The sequence below is a fragment of the Saimiri boliviensis genome, chromosome 7 (genome assembly GCF_048565385.1).
Source record: "Saimiri boliviensis isolate mSaiBol1 chromosome 7, mSaiBol1.pri, whole genome shotgun sequence".
Lineage (NCBI taxonomy): Eukaryota > Metazoa > Chordata > Mammalia > Primates > Cebidae > Saimiri > Saimiri boliviensis.
The window spans coordinates 60,055,490-60,077,827 of record NC_133455.1 but is presented as its reverse complement, the minus strand read 5'-3'; the positions used below and the strand labels follow the sequence as shown (position 1 = coordinate 60,077,827).

Sequence of the window (22,338 nt, the reverse complement as noted above, 5' to 3'; positions counted from 1 at the left end):
GTTCTCCATTGCAAGATTCTTAAGTTAACAACATTTGCAATGTCTGTTTTGCCATGTAAGGTCACATATTCACAGATTCAGGGGATTAGAATGTAGGCATTCTTGCGGGGCCATTATTTAGCCTACCACAGTCTCCCCCTATTGCCACTTACGGCTTTATGACATGGTAAATCTATCCTTTTCTTTCTATTCCACTGTTACCATCCAAGCAGAGGTCCTCATCATTTTATAACCTTGATGCTTATATTTTCTTCCCTTAACTCTCTTGCCCACTGCCCATAAACAATACTTTCTAAAGCATTACTTTTTTACTGACATCTCTGCTTAGAAACTATCATTGACTCCCTCTTGTTTTCACTGGGACTGGCAAACATTTTTTGTAAAGGGCCAGATGGTAAATACTTCAGGTTTTTTGGGCCAAGAGGAAAAATCAAGGCTATTATATAGGTACTTTGATGGCCATTTAAGTGTGTCTATTAAAAAATATGAAAACTGGCTGGGTGCGGTGGCTCATGCCTGTAATCCCAGCACTTTGGGAGCCTACGGCAGATGGATCACTAGAGGTCAGGAGTTCGAGACTAGCCTGGCCAACATGGCGAAACCCTGTCTCTACTGAAAATATAAAAATTAGCTGGGCATGGTAGTGGGCGCCTGCAGTCCCAGCTACTTGTGGGGCTGAGGCACAAGAATCGCTTGAACCTGGGAGGCAGAAGTTGCAGTGAGCTGAGACTCCAGCCTGGTTGACAGAGTGAGACTCTGTCTCAAAACAAACAAACAAACAAATAAGCAAACAAAAAACTGTTCTTACATATGGGGTATACAAAAACAGGCAGTGAGCTGGATTTGGCCTGCAGGTGATAGTTTCCTGATCTCTGTTTTATATGCTCAAGTCTGAACAGTTTAGCATCAATCTGAGGCTCTGACCCAAGTTTCCAAGTAAGTTTCCTGATGCAACTTCCCTGTACAAACCCCCAACCTTGCTGTGGACTCTCTTTGTCTTTGCTAGAAAGAGATAAAGAGAGAAAACTCTCTCTCTAGAAAGAGAGTAAACTCTGTTCTTTTCTAGAAAATTTCAGCTCTTCTCCACCTACTCAAATTCTACTTATTCTTCAGGACTCAGGGCAAGTCCTGCCTCCTCCATAGATCTCGATCATAGCAGCCACCATGACCTCTCCCACTCTGATTTCATTCTGTGTTATGTGTGAACATTATCTACTATATTTTTTACTGAGGAAAAGAGATTGAGAACTACCGATCAGTATCACCTAATTAGCCCCTAATTAACTCATGCCTTATGTTATTGCTTCACTAGACTGTATTCTCCCATCATTTCCTCTTGGTTTCCCACAGAGCTATATGCATATTACCTCTTTACTAAGAGCTCCTTATATGGGGATGGCTTTTTACTGCGCTGTTCCCCAAACCCTGATAGTTAGAATGCTATCTCATAGTTATTGCCGTATTATTATTATTTTTTTTTTGAGATGGAGTTTCACTCTTGTTGCCCAGGCTAGAGAGTAACGGCGCGATCTCAGCTTACTGCAACCTCCACGTTCCAGGTTCAAGCCACTCTTCTGCCTCAGCCTCCCAAGTAGCTGGGATTATAGGCATAGGGCACACACCTGACTAATTTTTGTATTTTTAGTAGAGACAGGGGGTTTCTTTATGTTAGCCAGGCTGGTCTCAAACTCCTGACCTCAGGTGGTCCACCTGCCTTGGCCTCCAAAAGTGCTGGAATTATAGGTGTGAGCCACTGTGCCAGGACCCAAATTAATATTCTTATGAGAGGCAGTATGGTATAGGGGCTTAGAGCATAGATCCTGGATGTAGAATATCAGGGCTTTAATACCCACTCTGTCACTTCCTAGCTAGGTGACCTTAGAAGAATCACCTTAACCTTTCTGTATCTCTGTTATCTCTTCTGTCAAGGGAGACAGTAATTTCATCTACCCCACAAGGTGGTTGGGAGGAGAAATTAATTGATATACCTTAAAGGTCTAATGTGCCTAAAACATATTAAGCATAGCAGAGTCTTAGCTATTTCTTTCATTATTGTTTTCCACAACCCTTGGTGAACTGGATGTATGTAGCCTTGGCATGTAGCCAGTATGATGTAACTGTAGATGTTCCTATATCATTACACTGACTCACTTTTAAAATACCTAATTTATTTAAAACAGAAACTTTTAAAGCAATGGTATCTACAAATTCAAAGTTCCTGATGTCATGGTTTCATATTTTTTCTAATTCACATAAAAATAAAATACATAACTATTGAAATAAAAAAAGTTCCTCTGTGTACTATTACATATGTCCCACATGTGGAATATACTGGTTTAATTGAGGTAATATGGAAAAAGAAGAAAATACACTTATCTTTTTGATATTCACCAGGGAATAATCCAAAGTGAAAGTTTTTGAAATGAACATAATGCTGTTTGAATTACGGGTCTGAGGAGGCCTGAGAATAGGTTATTTCCATGAAGGTACCAGAAATCCCAGGCTGGGCTTATTTTATAAGCTTAGTTGGTTCTTGCTTCTTAAGATCATTTTCAACCATTCTGCCATAGTCTCCTAATGAGTTGATGTTTTCAGAGTGGGAACCTTTACAATGCTGGCATCAGGGATAAGAATAGCCCTCCAGGACATTATGCTAAGTGAAATAAGCCAGACACAGAAAGAAAAATACTGCATTATCTCACTTATATGTGGAATTTGGAAAAGTTAAATATACAGTGGTTACAAGGGGCAGGAGGTGGAGTAAGTGGGGAGATATTGGTCAAAAAGTACAAAGTTGCAGTTAGATAGGATGAATGAGTCTAGAGATCTTTTTCATTCATTATTTTATTTTTATTTTTATTTTTTTTGAGACGGAGTTTCACTCTTGTTACCCAGGCTGGAGTGCAATGGCGTGATCTCGGCTCACCGCAACCTCCGCCTCCTGGGTTCAGGCAATTCTGCCTCAGCCTCTTGAGTAGCTGGGATTACAGGCACGTGCCACCATGCCCAGCTAATTTTTTGTATTTTTTTATACAGACGGGGTTTTACCATGTTGACCAGGGTGGTCTCGATCTCTTGACCTCGTGATCCACCCGCCTCGGCCTCCTAAAGTGCTGGGATTACAGGCGTGAGCCACCGCACCCGGCTTTCATTCATTATTATTTCAACAGAGTCTTGCTCTGTTGCCCAGGCTGGAGTGCAGTGGTGCAATCTCGGCTCACTGCAACCTCCACCTCCTAGGCTATAGCAATTCTCGTGCCTCACCTGTAGTACCTGAGTAGCTGGGACTACAGGTTCATGTCACCATGCTGGCTAATTTTTCTATTTTTAGTAGAGATGAAGTTTTGCCATGTTGCCCAGGTTGGTCTCAAACTCCTGGCCTCAAACCATCCACCCATCTTGGCCTTCTAAAGTGCTGTGATTAGAGGTGTGAACCACAGTGCCCAGTAATCTGGAGACTTAATGAACAACATGAAGACTATAGTTAATAATACCATATTATATAAGGGAAATTTGCTACAAGAGTAAATTTTATGTGCTCTCTCTCTCTCTCTCTCTCTCTCTCTCTCTCCCTCTCCCTCTCTCTTTCTCTCTCTCTCTCACACACACACACAAACACACACAACTATATGAGAAGACAGATGTGTTAATGAAGTTGAATGTAGTAATCATTTCACTATTACAGTAAGTCCTCATTTAATGTCATCGATAGGTTCTTGAAAACTGTGACTTAAAGTGAAACAATGTATAACAAAACCAATTTTTCCCCTCATCAACATTATGACAATACAATGTTGAAGGAAATGATGTTATTCTAGGACCTGCTTTATGTCCTTTCACCTAAAGTCGCAATTTCCAAGAACCTACTGACAATGTTGAGGACTCACTGTATGTGTGTATCAAAACATCAAGTTGTACACTTTAAATACATAAAGTTTATATTAAAAAATAGAACTGCTCTTGTGAGACGAGAACAGAACATAAAACAACCACTTAAAAGTACAGTGATGTGCTACATATAGACTTTTCAGTCAACAATGGACTACATGCATAGTGCTGATCTTATGAGATTATAATACCGTATTTTCACCATACCTTTGCTATGGTTAGTTATGTTTAGAGACACAAATACTTACTAATGGGTTATAATTGCCTGCAGTATTTAGTACAGTAATGTGTTGTACAAATTTGTAGCCCAGGAGTAGTCTTTATTATCTAGGTTTGTGTAAGTACATTCCATGAGATTTATACAACAACAAAATCACCTAACAATGCATTTCCCAGAATATTTTCTCATTATTAAGCAATGTGCAACTCTATATGACATTTTGATAAAATGTGCATTCCAAAAAAAAAAAAAAGAGAGAGAGAGAATATCCCTTCTGTTGTAAGTTTTCTGGGCCTTCCTGAGAAGAAAACATTAGGCAGCCCTTAGAATGAGAACACTGATGACTCACAACCTAGTTAAATTAGTGGTACGGGGCAGTTTTATAGACTTTATTGTGTTCTTACTTTGCTTCCTCTTACCATAAACCAATAGAGCATGTAGGGCTTTGGTGTACCTCTTCAAATCATGGTAATTGATATAATATCACAGAAATAACAATATAGAATGAAGGAGTTAGCAGGAATTGGCAATAGAAAGCCACAGTGTTAACTGATTTGAGGATGCGAGTCATCGTGGTCTGGGCGTGGTGCCTCACGCCTGTAATCCAAGCACTTTGGAGGCCAAGGTGGGCAGATCACCTGAGGTTGGGAGTTAAAGAAGATGCTAGTGAAGGGGGTGCCTTAGTCACTGAACACATGCACACAGAAGAGATCCCTCGGTATGTCTCAGAAAAATACTAGGTAATGTGTCCTAAGTGTCACTTTAGATTGTAATCAATTTGTCTGAGATTTCTTATCCTTATTGGGCTTCTGAATTTAAATCTCTGAATACTTTTTTCACCCTTCCTTTCATTTTATTGAATGTCTTGTTCCCTTGGAAACCATCTTTGAGAGTGATTTTAGTCATCAGAAGCACCAATCACGATAGCTGTTAACAGTATACATCATTCAGTTGTCAAGAGGTTTATGACCTTGATTACTTTGTTTCTGGATCTTCCTTATAAATAGTAGAAGCTCCTTCTTGGGCTCTCAAGTCTTGCTGGGTTAATATTTAGTTGGCTCTTTCTGTTGCCTTTTTAGAAAGGTCTGGCTTCACCGTGAGGCCGGTGGCTGGATACCTGAGCCCACGGGATTTTCTGGCAGGACTGGCCTACAGAGTGTTCCACTGTACCCAGTACATCCGGCATGGCTCAGATCCTCTTTACACTCCGGAACCGTGAGTACCTACATTAAAGCCCAGGCTGGACAGAGACCACCACACCATGAATTGGTCAATGATCACTTTACTTGAAAATGACTTAGGCCCTGTTTTACCTCCAAACTAATTTCTTTGAGCCAATGAGAGTCACATCATTCACCTAAAGAAAAAAGGGCTAATTGAAGGATCAGACTCCTCAGCTGGGCCCACTGGGGCCCCTGTTATTCCAGCTCTGGCTGGTTGCTCTAGCTTTATCCCAACACTGAACCATCTGCTTGGCCAGATCTCCATTTCTGATGAGGAAGAGAAGGCACAGAAGTGTAAAGTAGACGTCAACACATGGTCAGAACATGTGTGCCTCTCTTGTCAGGAGGCCTCTTTCATGTGAAGAAGATTCATGTACACACACCATAGCAACTCATTAGTAATCCTCTCTCATCTTTTTCATCACCTCCAAACTCCGAACTCTGTGCTTTGCTCGCGCTGCCATTTTAGTTTCTTGAACATTCCTCTAATCCTGCCCGTCACCTCCAGGTATATGTGAGGTTTGTGGTTCTTCTCTGGTTCTGTCAGTTTTCCTTTGGGGTTTTTATCCATTCTCTCCTGGACAATGGGTAGGCTAGGAGTGGGAGAGAGAAGCTAAGAGGTGATGCTATACTGCTCTGTCATGGGTAGGAAGCAGGAGTAAGCTGGGAACCCCTGCATGTCAATCATTTGGCCTAATCACACATGGGACTAGACAGTCTCTGAGTGTGAAATGACCTGTATCGTATTACTTTGAGCTCTTTAAAGAATGTAACAAGCATTTACTGGGAGACAACTACTTGCTTGGATTATCTGGGAATGGGACAGCATTCCTGCCCTTCCAGGTGAATGGTGAAGACAATGGTTAGCATACAGACAGACAGATAGGGAATATGGTGTCATGTGTAAGTGTTACCATGAAGTGCTAATAAGTGCTGTGAAGACAAATAGAGAGTGGGGAGGAGGTGGAGAGTCCTGGGCGCTGCTTTTTTGGATTGGGTCAGGACAGGTTCTTGGTAGGCGACATTTGAGCAAAGACTTGAATGTGGATATGATGGGATGAAGAATTCCAGGTCAAGAGGACAGCAAAAGCAAAGACCCTGAGGCTGGAGCTGTGGGGTTTGTTTACCTTCCTGGGTTCCATTAAAATGCATGCCTTGCTTTAATCTTACCCCATTGTTCTTCAGGCCACTCAGGGTATGCTTACAATGCTGCTTTACTTGAATGCATTTGTGGTTAATGGGTTGCCATGGTCTTCACTGGGGAGCAGTGAAGCTTTTGAGGTTCAGGCAGTTAAGTAGCTGATGGCAGTGGAAGTGAGAAGGGGTAAGTCAAGTCTCTGAAGCACCCCTCCCCTTCCTAGGCTGGCATAAAGCTTACTGTCCAGGTAGGTCCCTGTAGGGTCAGTACATTTTTTTTAAGCCTTTTCAGCTTCCCTGAAAGTGTTTTCAGGGTAAACAAAGGTTACTTATAGGACCCCAGACATTTGGTAAAGAAGTGCTTCTTTCAGTGGAGTGAGTGCTCAAAGGAGCACTGTCAGAGTTAGAAAGGCAATCTCTAAATCTAGCCCAGAGGGTTTACAAATGGCTCTGTTTACAAATAGAAGGCACTTTGTTAGTTCCCTTTGAATAACTGGCCCTCCGGAGACCTGTGATAGCGTGCCAATAGGTATGCAGAGAGAGAGAGGCAAAGCAATGAGATTTTAGCCACAGAGGATAATGTGTTAACATTTTTAGCAAAGTACTTTCGGTCAATTCATTCAGCAAACATTTATGTGGAATGCTAGCAGGGCAGTGCAGTGGATTCAGAGATAAATAAAATATAGAAGCCTTTTTTTTTTTTTAAAGCAGCTCACATTCTGGCAGTGGAGATAGAAACATAAATAATTAGGAAATAGTGTGGTCAGGGTTATAATCAGTGTGTGTAAAAAGTTCTGGAGAGCACAGAGGAAGGCACAGTACACAGTACCAAAAGGCTTCTCAGAGAATGTATAACCTGAGTGAGGGCCTGGAAGGATGAGCAGAAATTTCATTTTTGGACAACGCTGGGTGGGGAGAGAAGGGGAAGCTTTCCAAGTCAGGGAAAACAGCAAGTGAAAAGTTGTGGAGACCCCAAGAGGCACACATGAGCAAGGCTTGTTGGAACAGAATAGCCAGGGTACAGTTTATGTATTAGGGATGAAATGTATCTTCAGGCCACGTAATAAATGACCATTTATCAAACTAGGACATTTGGACTTAATTCTGTAGGCAACAGGGAGCTATCCAAGGTTCTTAGGCATAATTGGGTAAGTGTATTGAAGAAAAATGACTGGGGTTGAGGGCTGAGGAATTGTTGAGAATGAGCAACATGGAAAACCAGCTGGGGAGCTACATTCTATGGAGGAATACAGTTCATAAGGTGTGGAGCTAGAGGAGGTCAGCAGCATAGTACAAGAGGGCACCTTTGATGCCCTCTTAACACCATAGAGATGGAAGTAGCCATATTCAGTGACTACAGTAGGAGTGAGATGAGGGGAGGGCCCGTAAGGTAAGGCTAAGGGTTTTGTTTGGGAAGCTGAGTGGGAAGTCATTTCTATTAATGACTGAGAATATTGGAGGAGGATCAGGTTGGGAGGGAAGAGGAAAGAAAAGAGGGAGGGAAGAGGAGAATTTGGGTTTGGTGTATAATGTCTTTGAGGTGTCCATGGCTGGAACCTCTAGATGGAGAAGTTTCTGGTAGTTACAAATAAAGATTGTAAGTTCAGAAGTGAATGTAAAGCATCCATAATAGATTTTGAGTAGTTATTTTTTTTTTTCTTTCTTTTTTTTTTTCTGAGATGGAGTCTCGCCCCATCACCCAGGCTGGAGTGCAATGGCGGGATCTCAGCTCATTGCAACCTCTACCTCCTAGGTTCAAGCAATTCTCCTGCCTCAGCCTCTCGAGTAGCTCAGATTACAGGTGCGCACCACCATGCCCAGCTAATTTTTTGTATCTTTAGTAGAGTTGGGGCTTCATCATCCTGGTCAGGCTAGTCTCAAACTCCTGACCTCCACCCACCTCAGCCTCCCAATGTGCTGGGATTACAGGCGTGAGCCACCACATTGACCTGCGTAGTTTTCGTCCAAGGCTCCTGTGACTACACAGACAATTTTCACAGGGTGGAAATTTGGGATTAACTAACTTGGGGTTGTTTTTACAAGCCCTCTATTTTTTGTGGGTTTCATATCATTCGTATTTATTTATTTATTTTTGAGACAGAGTCTCACTCGGTCACCTAGGTTGGAGTGCAGTGGCTCAATCTCAGCTCACTGCAACCTCTGCCTCCCGGGTTCAAGCAGTTCTCCTGCTCAGCCTCCTGAGTAGCTGGGATTACAGGTGTGCACCATCATATCCAGCTGAGTTTTTATATTTTTAGTAGAGATGGGGTTTCACTATGGTGGCCAGGTTGGTCTCAAACTACTGACCTCAGGTAATCCATCCGCCTCAGCCTCCCGAAGTGCTGGGATTTACAGCCCATTCATTTGCTTTTTAAAATTATTGCTTTATGAATAGGTAATACATATGCATAGTTTAGAATGTAAAGTGCACTAAAAGGTATACTGTGAACAGTGAGCTCCTTTCCATCCTCTGTCCCTCTGATACCCGGTTCATCCTCTCCAGAGGCCAGCACTGGTACTATTTCCATTGCATCCTTCCAGAAATGTACTGTGCAGACAAAATGCTCTGTAAAGATCTTTTTAATCCTTGTATATTGCAAAGTCCTAAGTCCCTTCTCAGCCACATAGTTTGACTCTATAGGTACTATACTGGGAGGGCTGTTTCCTGCCCAAGCACTTTCACAGGCATTGTCTTTGTAATGAAATCCCATTTCCTCAATTGAAAACCAACTAGAGGGCATATTCTCCAATTTGTGAAGTTCAACTTGGCTACTGTGTTTGGTGCTTGTGCTGTGCTTCCAAATAACTGCCTTCAATTGCTGAACTGTTGTAGTGGAGGCAGCGCTAATGAGACAAAGGTGAGCCCTGAAGACCCAGGTAGAAATGAGCATGAAGCAACAAAAAAGACATTATCCGAAAAGAGAATTTTATTTTCCCTTTCAGTCTGAGTAGAATGTATTTTGCCATCATAGCTTTCAACATACGTTAGATTTTAAACATATCTTCGACTTCTTTTTACATTTTACAATTATAAAGACTCTGGCTTCTCTAAACCTGGTACACTAGAATCTCAAACCTCACCACTACAAAATAGATTTCTGTAACAAACCTGCATGTGGACTCCCTGATTCTATAAAAAGAAAAATATAGTGATGGCAGATTGGACTGGTTCCCTGGGGAAAGTTTTCTGGCCTGGAGGACAATAAAGGAACCCCTGGCGAATTAGTGACTCCTGGTTTTCCTGATGGGAGGAGTTGCTTTTCTGTGCATTAATGCCTGGATTGAAAGTTCACTGATCTGCTAGAAGAAGAAAGGTACTCTTGCTTTATTTTCCTTTGACCAGTGCCTGAGGCAACGAATCTGCATTTCGGTATTGCCTGGCTCCATGCTTTGATCAGCTGTGATTGCAATGTTCTCTCTAATTGGGTAATGAAATTTGCAAACGATTTCCTTAAAAAAAAATCAATTGGGCCAAATTCAAGGTTATTTCAGTAATACCTTTCCTGTTTCCCACTGAAATGAGAGGGAACGATGCAGAGTTCTAAGTTATGTGGCATGTGAGCATCACCTGGCATGTGTACAGTGGCAGAACAAAGAATTGAGAAGTTCTAAGTCTCCCTGATCTTCTTTCTGTCTCTCTGGGAAGTCCACTGTGTGCTCTCTTGTGCTATGCCCTCCTGCCACCTCACCTTCTTTTAGAACAGGGTTCCTTGCAGATCCCAGGCAGAGAGGGTGCAATGTATCAGGAAAGCAGTCCTCTTTCATCCCAGGGTCATGTGAGTAAGGAATGGAGAGTCAGGCAGAGAAAGAGAAAAAGATGGATAGACAGAGAGAGTGAGGGAGAGAGGGAGAGAGGGAGAGAGATAGCACAAACCCTGGCAACTAGCAGAGTGTGGCCCCTTTAAGGTTCATGGTCTGATGCCTCAGTGGTCTGTTTAAAAGGCAAAGTGGGGGCCCAGTCTGCTAGGTGGGAAAGATAACTCACAGTTCTAATCTCTGGCCACCAGCTTTGGCCGTGTGGGCGTGGTATTCTGTTTCTAATGCCACGGCAGCACCCTTTGCTGTGTTGTTCCCGTTCCACACATCTCTTCTTTTCTGCCAGTGTCAGTTTTCAAATTAAAGAGCAAACTTTCACCGTCGAGAAATAATTCAGGACACCATTGACTAATGTTGCAACTTTTCTTGCCATAATACAATGAAATACATTTTCATTAAGAACATCTTTTTTAGTGGCTGTTGACCAGTTTAGAGGTAATTAATGTTATTTTTAAATATAACTGTTAAAAGTCTTTGCAGTCAGGTGATTTTTCTTATAATTACCACTGTTTAATGTTATAAGAAAAATAAAAGCGAATTATTTCTGACACTAGTTTTCAACTGATTCTAAGTAAAGTAAATGACTTTATGCTTAACCCTTGCTTATTAGGAAAGCTTGGCTGCTCCTCTCTTGATTGAACAGTTGCCTCTCACTAGGTCCGTAATGAGAGGAAAAATATGAATTTTTTCATTCCCAACTTTTCCTCCTTGTTCCCATCCGAGAGGTTCTGGGACTTAGGCCCTGGCTGTTGTTGGTGTTTTTAATATCAGGCCTTGCTGAAGTCATCTCAGCATGGTCTTACTGCAGAGTGGGCAGGATAAACCAGAGCTTTATGGAGTTTAACCTGCATGCCCATGAGCTAGCTGTGTTTAGCTTAAACTTGCTCTTTCCCATAGGACATGTGAGCTTGGTGTCAAGCTTCCTGCTCATCCAACTGACTGCCTCCATAGCACTATTACTATTCTTGCAGCTCAGGATAGTGAAGCAGCATTATTATTACCAGTGATTCTCAGAAAGTGGCATATTCCCAGAAAGCCAATCCCATCTGGCCTCCCTTTCCCTCTTTGTAACCGGCACACATACCCTCAGTTTGGTACATAGTGAGGGCCAGTTAAGATGTTAGAGGTGCCCAAGACCTGAAAATACTTTAATTCCTTCCATCCACCAGCATAGATAATCTCGAGAGCAACCACAACAGCAGTAGCAACAATACTTTTCACTATGAATAGCACACATGTCTACTATACATCAACTGGATACAGGCTTACTGTTAATAGCACCAGACACTATTTTAAGTGTTATGTATGGATGAACTCACCTAATACTACAATGCTTTGAGTTTTATTATTATTATTATTATTCTGAGTTTATAGATGAGGAAATGAGGCACAGAAAGGTTAAGTACATTGCCCAAGGTAACACAGCTGGTACATACCTGAGTCAGGGTTTGAACTTTGGAGTAATGCCAGCTTCTGTGGGCTTAACTGCTGTTTTGTTAATCAGCAACACTAAACAGAAAGACTCAAAATTTGTAGCTGAATTTGAATAGCATTTTTTTGTAGTTGTTGTTTTCCAATGCACATTTTGTAGAAGTCATTTGAAAAGGATACTTTTTTTTATTTGGTGATCCCGATTTGCCAGAATGCTAAAGACTTTGCAGCTATTATATAGTTTAGTGCTGTGCTGCCCCATCCAGTCCTTGGCCCAACTTCTAGGCTCCTTAGAGGCCCACCCTCTCCTTTCATCTTCACAAGGTCACAGTTGGTCTGCCCCATTTATCAAGAGGAGGAATCTTCTATCTCACTGGGAAAAAGAAGGGACAGCACCTCTCTACAGTGTGATAATGCAGATAGGAGACCACTGTATCCCCAGGCAGGAGGACCTAAGGACTGCTCACCTGGAAATGTAGGCTCCACTCTCAGCTCCCAGTGTGACTGTCGGCAAGCCATTTAACCTCCCTGTGTGAGTGCTGATGAAATAACACTTTGATCTTTGCAGAGAGAAAAGCTTTATAAAAATACCAAATAAGTCCACCCTTACTTGGCACCTCTTAAATTCATGTGGAGGGCTAATGTGCCTCATAAAATTCCAGTGCGTCCTTAGTCACAAGGCTGCATTCCAGGACTCCCAAGTTTTCAATCATAATATTGTGTCTAGTTTTGTGAAGTGCCTAAAAGCAAAAATAACCCCTGAGACTTCTTACAGAGCCTTTTGTCTCAAGAGCTTAAGCATTCTAACAATATACATTCTATTTAAAAAAATCTTATACATTATTTAAAATGTGCAATTTGAAACCAAAATTGTGTCTTAAGTGTCTGCTGGAGCTCTGTTTTTCTTCTTTTAGGCTGTTTTCCATAGTGACTTGGGATACAGCTTCAATGCGTTAGCCACCCTTCTTCTCCTCCTTCTTCTTCCTCCTCCTCCTCTTCTTCCTCCTCCTCCTCTTCTTCCTCCTCCTCCTCCTCCTCCTCCTCCTCCTCCTCTTCTTCTTCTTCTTCTCTTCTTCTTCTTCTCCCTCTTCTTCTTTTTTTTTTTGCCTATTCAAAGCAGGATTCCTTCTGTCACTCTCCCCTATCCCTGCACCCAGCTCTGTCTTCCTTGTGTGGAGCCCATAATCCAAAATTAGCACTCATAAGCACCAGACTCAAATCAAAATTTATATTCCTTCAGCACTCTGTAGTCAGGGAGAAGTTCATTATGTATTTTCAGGTGTGGAAGACTGAGATGACCAGGGAGAAATTTTTCCAGGAATATTTGCATTTTTAAATTGCAAGTTCAGAAGAAGAAATCCAAAATGATTGAATTTTATGCAAGAAAGAGGTAATTGCTGTTCATACCTCTTTACTACCGCGTAGAGAATTACGTCTTTGGACAGGCACAAAATCCAACACAGGAGAGAAACCAAGGGGGAGTGGACAGTTCACACACACATTCTGTTTGTCTGGCATCATCCCACTCAACTCTATGAGGTGCACAGGATTGTCACCATTTTACAGATGGCAATTCCAAGGTTCAAAGAAGTCAGGTAATTTCCCCAAGGTTACACAACTAGAAAATAGCAAAACCAAGTTCTGGTCCGAAGCCTTTATGTGACACTGGAAATTAGAAAAACCATACTTGAGTTTCATTTGGATTCACCTCTTTTTGGAGCAACAGAGCCCATCATTAGCTGCTCTATTCAGTTGAGTTCAAAAAGCAGTTATTGAGCGTATCTTATGTGCTAGGCTTTTTTAAGCACTGCAGACCCAAATATGAACATGGTCTAGCCTCTGTCCTGGAGAAACTTACTTCTTCTTAAGTGATAAATTAGCTTCTCAAAGGGCAAAACTTATTCAAGTATGATAGGCTTAGGTATAAATACAATTTAATGTAGTAAGTAATAATACCTAACTTATGGGAACTAAGATTTTCAATGTGTTCTCTTAGTACATAATTTAATAATGTAAGAGATGGCCTGGTGCGGTGGCTCATGCTTGTAATCCCAGCACTTTGGGAGGCCAAGATGGGTGGATCACCTGAGGTCAGGAGTTTAAGATCAGCCTGGCCAACATGGCAAAACCCTGTCTCTAGTAAAAATACAAAAAAATTAGCTGTGCATGGCAGCAGGGAGCCTGTAATCCCAGCTACTCAGGAGACTTAGGCAGGAGAATTGCTTGAACACAGGAAGTGGAGGTTGCAGTGAGCTGAGATCACGCCACTGCACTCCAGCCTGGGCGATAAGAGCAAAACTCCATCTCAAAAAAAAAAAAAAAAGTAAGAGATAAGGAATCTTACCATCTCTGTTTTATAGATGAGAAAACTCTATGTCTGTACTGTCCTATATTGTAAGATGTGGTTATCTACATTTATTAATTGAAATTAAATGAAAGTACACCTTTAGTTCTTCAGCAGCTCTAGCCACATTTCAAGAGTTCGGTAGACACCTGTGTCAAGTGGCTGTTATATTGGATGGTGCAGATGTAGAACATTTTCATTATTGCAGACAGTCCCGTTGGACAGTGCTACTGTAGGTAATTTGCCTGCACAAGAATATGAGAGATGAACTTAGGTCTGATGCTAGGGTATATGCTTTTGACTGTTATTGTTATATTGCTTTCCTAATTATGCGGAACTTGGAGAGGTGGAGAGAAAGTTAAATATCTCTTATTTCTTTAAGAAATACCTCAGAAACAGTGGGTGTATTAGGTCTTACCTGCATTGCTATAAAAAGTACCTGAGACTGGGTAATTTATAAAGAAAAAAGGTCTGATTGGCTCATGATTCTGCAGGCTGCACAAGAAGTATAGTGGCATCTTTTTCTGGGGAGACCTCAGGAATCTTTCAAACATGGAGGAAGGCACAGAGGGAACAGGCAGGTCACATGGTGAAAGTAGGAACAAGAGAGAGAGTTGGAGGGGGTGTGCTAGACACTTTTAGAAGACCAGATCTCGGGAGAGCCACTCACTATCCCAAGGACAGCACCGAGAGGATGGTGCTAAATCATTAATGAGAAGTCCATTCCTGCAATCCAGTCACCTCCTACCAGGCCCTACCTTTGACATCGGGGATTACATTTCAGCATGAGATTTGGACGGGTACAAACATCTAAGCTATATCAGTAGGGAGCGAGTGACATACCAAGAGAATTTCCACTGTAGTCTTTCTGTGGTCCCTCTCGGAACGGGAAACTGTTTCTTTTGATGCATCAGGAAAGTTAGTACTTGCTATTTGATTGCCTTTTTATGGAACTGGTTGGTGACTTTTGCTGAGTTATTCCAAGATTATGCCTTATTTACTTTTAAGCTTCAGTTCCTAATATAGCACCTGCTACTTAATAGGCACACAATGAACTAAATTTTAAGAAAGACAACTATAATATCTGCCAGTCTTAAAAGACCTGTAGTAAACAAGAGAAACATCGGTGGATATCCTTATGATTCCTAAGGGGAAAAAGCAAAGATTTTCTCCAGGGCAACATCCAGGTACCTGGCTTCATAAAAAAAAAATGGCAACTTTGTAGCTCTACTGTGATAGGGATATAAGAAGGAATGATCATAAGAATTGCCCAAAATTTTATGTGGGTCAGATTTTACAGTATGCTATTTTAAATCTAAACCAAAGAAACTGTGTATGATTCCAAAACAAGCCCTGAGAAAAAGTTGCCTCACTATCAAGTTAATTCATCGTATCATCTTATGCAGTGAAAGCAAACTAAGTCACCTGTCTGCAACGCATTGCAGTGTGTTATCCCAGATTACTTGCCTTTACCCACCAAATGTTGTGTGAAAGCTGAAAAACACACCCTATTTTGGCTCCCAGCTCATCCTCCTGCTTCCTTTTATTAATGCAAAGTCTCCACCTCTCCCACTCATCTCCCTTGCCTTCTCTTCATGATTTAGCTAAAGTGTTGGCTTCTGTGTCATCTAGAGCAAACAAAACCTATAGAAATAAGTTTTAAAAGACAGATGCACAGATTTGGGATGGGAAGCAAATGTTGGCTGCTCACTCAATGCCTCGTAAAGGCTTTAATTTACAGCAAAAATAAAAAGGAGTTGTTCAACACGCATTGCGAGGAGTCAGCTTTCGAAACTGATAAGAAAAATGCCAGGCTCATTTTGAATTTGAACTTAACAACCAGAACCCTTATTTCTTCATAGAAAAATGATGGCTACTTTTTTGGACTGATTTAAGAATTTCCCAGAGACATCTTGCCCAGGCTCCTTTGTGGACCGATTTCTGCAGGCTTTAGAATCCCCCTTGCAGGGCTTATCAGAGAAGATTCCAATTTAGAGCAGCGAAAGTTTAGTGTCTGATATCAGCTCTTGCTTTTTTTTTTATTATTAAAAGGAGACATGATGTTTTACAGTGTTAACAGCTTTGAAAGGTCTTATATTTCCAGTGAACAGAGCACTTTTGTGAAAAGAGCTCTGAAAAGTATTATTCAGGCAAAAATGTATCAAAGGGATGGGAGTTAAAAAGAGAAAAGTTTGCCGATGTAGAGATTGGAGGAAGCATGTACTGACAGGTGCAATTATGGCCAAATAATTGAATCTTTTAGGAGAGATCTGGTGAGATAAGGCAATAGTTATGAACACACATCAGAAATCTGTTCATAATTAGATACTCGGGGGTTTGGCTGTGGATAATACAGCCAAGTGGGGATCTCAAACTACTTTACATGCAGGACACAGCATCAGCGGCATTTGCACTTTGTAAAATAGAGTTTAATAGCATAATTTGAGCCCAGCAGACCTTAATTGGTACAGAGGTGAGAGAGAAGGCTTTGTGGTCCACATTGTCCCTCAGGCTCCCCATAGCCTGGAACCTCTCTCTGCCCCAAAGAGTGAAGATCAATTCAGCTTCTAAGACCTCTGGTCTCAGAGAATCTAAACAAAAAAGCTAACTTTTCAAAGTTAATGAATTGCTTTTATTAGTAATGTTAAAAATCTTCACTCTTTGGTTGAAGAGTTTCCAGGCACTTCAATTTCCTTTGTCTACATGTGCCTTAGCCAAAGACAGTGGGATAGAGAACAATACAGGGTTTATTTCTGAGAATGTTTCACCAAAGACATATAATAACATTGTTCCTGGTCTAAAAATATAGGTGCTTAAAACCTTGGCCCCATAACATACTGCATCTACACTTTGTTCAGGAATCTGAAGGACAGTTCTTTCCCAGGGTCTCTGTGTAGAAATGACGCTGAGAGGAGGACACAAGCTAGCAAAGTATGGCATGGTCATTTCTACTGAGAGCAAAGGATATCTCTAAGGTTCCATTAATAATTCTGCTAGACAGCTTGCATCAGACTTTCCTTCTTTCTTTTTTTTTTGAGAAAGAAAAAAAGAATAATAAGAAAAAGAATAAAGAAAAGGAGGAAAGAGAAAGAGGAAGAGGGAGAGAGAATGGGGGTATTGCTTTATTGCCTGGGCTAGAATGCAGTCTAAATATGGGTATGCCTATAATTGTCCTTAATAATGGAGACATGAAAGAAAGTGAGGGAAGAGAATAACAAACAAGGAGCCAACCAACATTTCAACTTCTAAGTTGATATGATGTAGTACTGATAAGAGTGTATATTTTGTGTATTTAAAGTGGAGAGTTCTATAAATGTTCATTATGTTTACTTGTTCCAGAATTGAGTTCAAGTCCTGGATATCGTTGTTAATTTTCTGTCTCATTGATCTGTCTAATATTAATGTTGAAGTCTCCCACTATTATTGTATGGGAGTCTAAGTCTCTTTATTAGTCTTGTATGTCTGGGTATTCCTGTATTGGGTGCGTATATATTTAGGATCTTTAGCTCTTCTTGTTGTTGCATTGATCCTTTTATCATTATGCAATGTCCTTCTTTGCTTCTTTTGATCTTTGTTGCTTTAATGACTGTTTTATCAGAGGCAAAAATTGTAACTTGTGCTTTTTATTTATTTATTTTAGCTCTCTGTTTGGTTGGTAAATCTTTCTCCATCCCTTGTTTTGAGTCTTTGTGTATCCTTGAATGTGAGATGGGTCTGGATGCAGCATACTGATGGGTTTTAGTTTTTTATCCAAATAGCCTGTCTGTCTTTGGATTGGGGGATTTAGTCAATTTGAATTTAGAATTAATAATGATATATGTGAGTTTAATACTGCCATTTAATGTTAGCTGGCTATTTTGTCCATTAGTTGATGTAAATTCTTCATTATATTGATGCTCTTTACTTTTTGGTATTTTTTAGAAAGGCTGATACTGTTTGTTCCTTTCTATGTGTAGTGGTTCTTTCAGAAGCTCTTGTAAAGCAGGCCTGGTGGTGATGAAATCTCTGAGTGCTTGCTTGTTCACAAAAAACTTTATTTTTCCATCACTTATGAAGCTTAGTTTGGCTGGATGTGAAATTCTTGGTTGAAAGTTCTTTTCTTTAAGGATGTTGAATATTGGTCCCCACTCTCTTCTGGCTTGTAGGGTTTCTGCTGAGAGATCTGCTGTAAGTCTGATGTGATAGGCTTCCCTTTGTGGGTAACCTGACCTTTCTCTCTGGCTGCCCTTAGTATTTTCTCCTTCATTTCAACCCTGGTGAATCTGACGATTATGTGCCTTGGAGTTGCTCTTCTTGAGGAATATCTTTGTGGTGTTCTCTGTATTACCTGGAGCTGAATATTATCCTGCCTTACTAGGTTGGGAAAATTTTCCTGAATAATATCCTGAAGCGTATTTTCCAGCTTGGATTCATTCTCTTCGTCACATTCAGGTACACCTATCAAGTGTAGATTAGGTCTTTTCACATAGTCCCATATTTCTTGGAGACTTTGCTTGTTCCTTTTTATCCCTTTTTCTCTAATCTTGTCTTCATGTTTTATTTCGTTGAGTTGGTCTTCGACCTCTGATATCCTTTCTTCTGCTTGATCAATTCGGCTGTTAAAACTTGTGCATACTTCACGTAGTTCTCGTATTGTGTTTTTCAGCTCCATCAATTCACTTATTTTCTTCTCTAAATTGTGTATTCTTGTTAACATTTTGTCAAACCTTTTTTCAAAGTTCTTAGTTTCTTTGGATTGGGTTAGAACAAGTTCTTTTAATTCACAGAAGTTTCTTATTATCCACATTTTGAAGGCTGCTTCTGTAATTGGAACACACTTGTTCTCCATCAAGCCTTGTTCCGTTGCTGATGAGGAACTGTGATCCCCTGCTGAGGGAGAGGCGTTCTGATCTTGGATATTCTCAGCCTTTTTGGGCTGTTTTCTTCCCTTCGTTGTAGATTTATCCATCTGTGATCTTTATAATTATCGTCTTTGTAATTGGGTTTCTGAGTGGACGTCCAACTTGTTGATTCTCAGCGCTGAAATCTGAGCAACCCACTGCGCAGACTAAATCAGCGGCGTTAAGTGCTTTTCTGACTCTGCACCAAGAACCGACGCTCCGAGGCGCTGGCAAAATCCCCTCACCGGTCACAAGACCCGTGGGGCTCCTCCTCTGGGAATCTCCTGGTAAGTGAGCAACAAGAATTCATGTGAAGGTGTGGCGTCCTCTCGTTCTTTGTGCTTTCACTGGGAGCTACAATCCCGAGCTGCTAGTGATCAGCCATCTTGGATCTCTCTCCCAGGCTTTCATTCCTAATGAAACAATATAACTTACTCTGCTATACTGTATGACTTATTTCTTCCAAATCTATAATTTCTTTTATCCTCTTCAAAGTTAGATTACTCTGTCATTGCAATGCTGTTAAAGGTTCTTAAGTTGGCTGGTGAGTTACAGGTTTCTGATAATGACACCTTAACTTCATGCTCAGGTGATAGCTCCTTTTTCTACCATGGAGAACTGACTCCTGAATGTCTTTGGATCTCCAGCATTTTTCTTCCTTTTTCCTAACTGCTAACTTTTCACCTTTCTACCAGTAAGCTTTCAGACTCCATTAGTATCTAATTAGATGGAAGACTGTCTTTTGCATGGGCCTTCTGCAAGTATTTAACAAATTCAAAAGTAAATTCCGTATTGCATCAAGCATCTACCACTACTGTAGCCTTGACCTACCCTATGCTCTTCTTACATTATGATGCATTTAGCACAGTGCCTGGCTCGTAGTAAGCATTCACTATGATTGTTATTTTAGTTTCTGCTCACCTTGTTTACTTCATCTTCAGTATTTTCTTGGAGTTTGACCTAGTGACTAATTTAAAATTATTGTTGCCACGTCTTCTGCCTGGATCAGTGGGAGCTCTTTAGTATTAACATCATAAGCCACAATGGGGGTTTTCAGATTTTCCATGGTGGGTTGCTTGATTTTAAATCCAATATTGGTGCAGGCAGCATGGCCTTTTAAAAAAATTGGTCACAAGAATGAGTCTATAGGGTCCACTCCCAGCTTAGAAGTACTGGACTTGTAACTGAATCAAATGCACACAGAGAAGGAATTAGCTACCTCTCTACCTCTCAGTCACCCCCTTTCATTCTTCTTCAGTACCATGAGGCAATTTCAGTGGAATTAAACTCGATCAGCTCTAGTGATGTAATCACATTCAGTTGTAGTTTTAAGTACTAGTTGCTTGAATCTTGCTAGGAGAACTCATCAGTTACAACAGTGGATTTCAGCCCTGGCTGTGTCTTATTATCATCTGTAGAGAGTTAAAAAAAAAAAAAGCTCAGATTTATCTCAGGGAGTCTGACTGAATTAGTTTTAGGCAGGGCCTAGCCATTCGGTATTTTTAAAAGGCTCCTCAAGTGATTTGGAAGGTTGAGAACCACTGAGTTGGAGGAAAAGAGACTTAGGAAATACTGACTGCATTTTTACTTGTGCTAGCTAACTTGGCTAAACTCTCTTCCTACAACCTAAGCTACGTACACCCCAGCCCTTTTCTTACTTATACCATATCTACAAATTGAAACAACAGAGAGCAGAAAGAGTGTAGCTTTAGAGTTCAAAAAATTTCAGACCTTGTCTCTGAGCTGGGTGCAGTGGCTCATGCCTGTAATCCCAGGACTTTGGGAGGCCGAGACGGGAAGATCACTTGAGATCAGGAGTTCAAGACCAGCCTGGGCAACATGGTGAGACACCTCTACCCTCCCCAGTTTCTACAAAAAAATTAGCCAGGTGTGGTGGCATGCTCCTTTAATCCTAACTGCTTGAGGGGCTGAGGTGGGAGGATCGCTTGAGCCAGGAGATCCAGGCTGCGATGAGCTGTGATTGCTCCACTGCACTCTAGCCTGGGCAACAAAGAGGGACTCTGATTAAAAAAATATATATATCGCTGTCTCTTACTAAAAGTGTGGTAGCCTAGGAAAAGATTCTTAGATTTATGAAATTTTAGCTTCCTCATTTGTTAAATTGTAATAAAAAAGCTTCCCTTATTGTTTATATTTATTTTTCCTTTATGAAACACATAAGGGAAGATTCAGTTACCAATGTGACATGAAAACATTTAGAGTAGTACCTAGTACACAGTAGGAGCTCAGCATATTCTCTTTCTCTTCTCTATTTTTCATTTCTTCTTATGTAAAATAAAGGGCTTGGATTACATTTAAATACCCCTATACCCTAAAATCCAGTGAATCTGATTATTTGCCATAAGCAATGTGATTGAAGAATAACCACCTCATATTCCTTTTTATTTTTATTTTATAAACTATTAACTAAGTTCTTCCCAAAGTTAGTTTGGCCTATCCTTTTTTTTTTTTTTAAACAAATTCAGTTCAATTCATGTACAAAAAAGGAAGTTATTGACACAGTTGACATGGGATGAATTTGGAGTTTTTTTCAGTATCCTGTCCACTATTCTCAATTGGGTGCCCTTTCCACCTGCTGTCTGTGAAGTAACTGGCCAAGGTTGGGGATTTGGTTTGAGTTGTGGGAATAAGATTTTTTGACAGAGTGATTGAGTGATGCTATCTGCTTTGTGTGGGCATCAATCTTGGCCCTTGACCATCATTCATTTGCTTCAACCATGTGACTGTCCAACATACTTTATACTTGTAATAATGGTAGCACCTGGTATTTGTATTTTAGTGCCTATTTGAAGTAATACATTTCAGAGGAATACAAGTGAAATAAAAAATATCTTTTAATGACTACCTAGATAATTAGTGGGGTTTTTTGTCAAGAATTTAAAATGTTCCTGCATCTCAATCCATTCCCAGACAGCCATAGGGGAATTGATTCCATTTTAGCTTGGTATTATGAAACAGTTCATTATTCATGGCAATGACTGAGGAAGGCACCTGCCTTGTATTGTGAAAAATACCTGTCTTTCACCCACTTACCTGGCTTCAAATGAAAGCTCAGGCAAATGAGAGATGTTCCAGGCTTCTATTATTACTTAGTTCAGGCTAACCCAAGCAGAGAACTGGGAGATTCTTCTAATGTGTTATCACAAGAGAGTTGCTTATATTAGAGCTATAAATCATCTACTGGAATAGCTACTTTGATGATGATGACAATAGCATCCTCTTCTGTTACCCATTGCCGGGCAAAGTGTAACAGGATTGCAGTGCAATTTAAGGGTTAACAGCAAGAGTTTAAAAATCATGACAAACTGGATTCCAATTCTGCCTTCCCCACTATCTATAGGAAGAAACAGCAAATGTTTTCTATAAAGGGCCAGCTAG

The 22,338-nt window shown here is 40.7% G+C and overlaps 1 protein-coding gene across 1 annotated transcript in view; it reads left to right on the top strand.

The window, feature by feature from the left end:
• The window catches only part of TPH2 (tryptophan hydroxylase 2), a 98,294-nt gene that overhangs the window by 35,336 nt on the left and 40,620 nt on the right, over positions 1–22,338 (top strand). Inside the window, exon 7 of the mRNA XM_003927809.2 lies at positions 5,188–5,323. Coding sequence (XP_003927858.1) covers positions 5,188–5,323 — 136 coding nt within the window. The remainder of the gene's footprint in view (positions 1–5,187; positions 5,324–22,338) is intronic.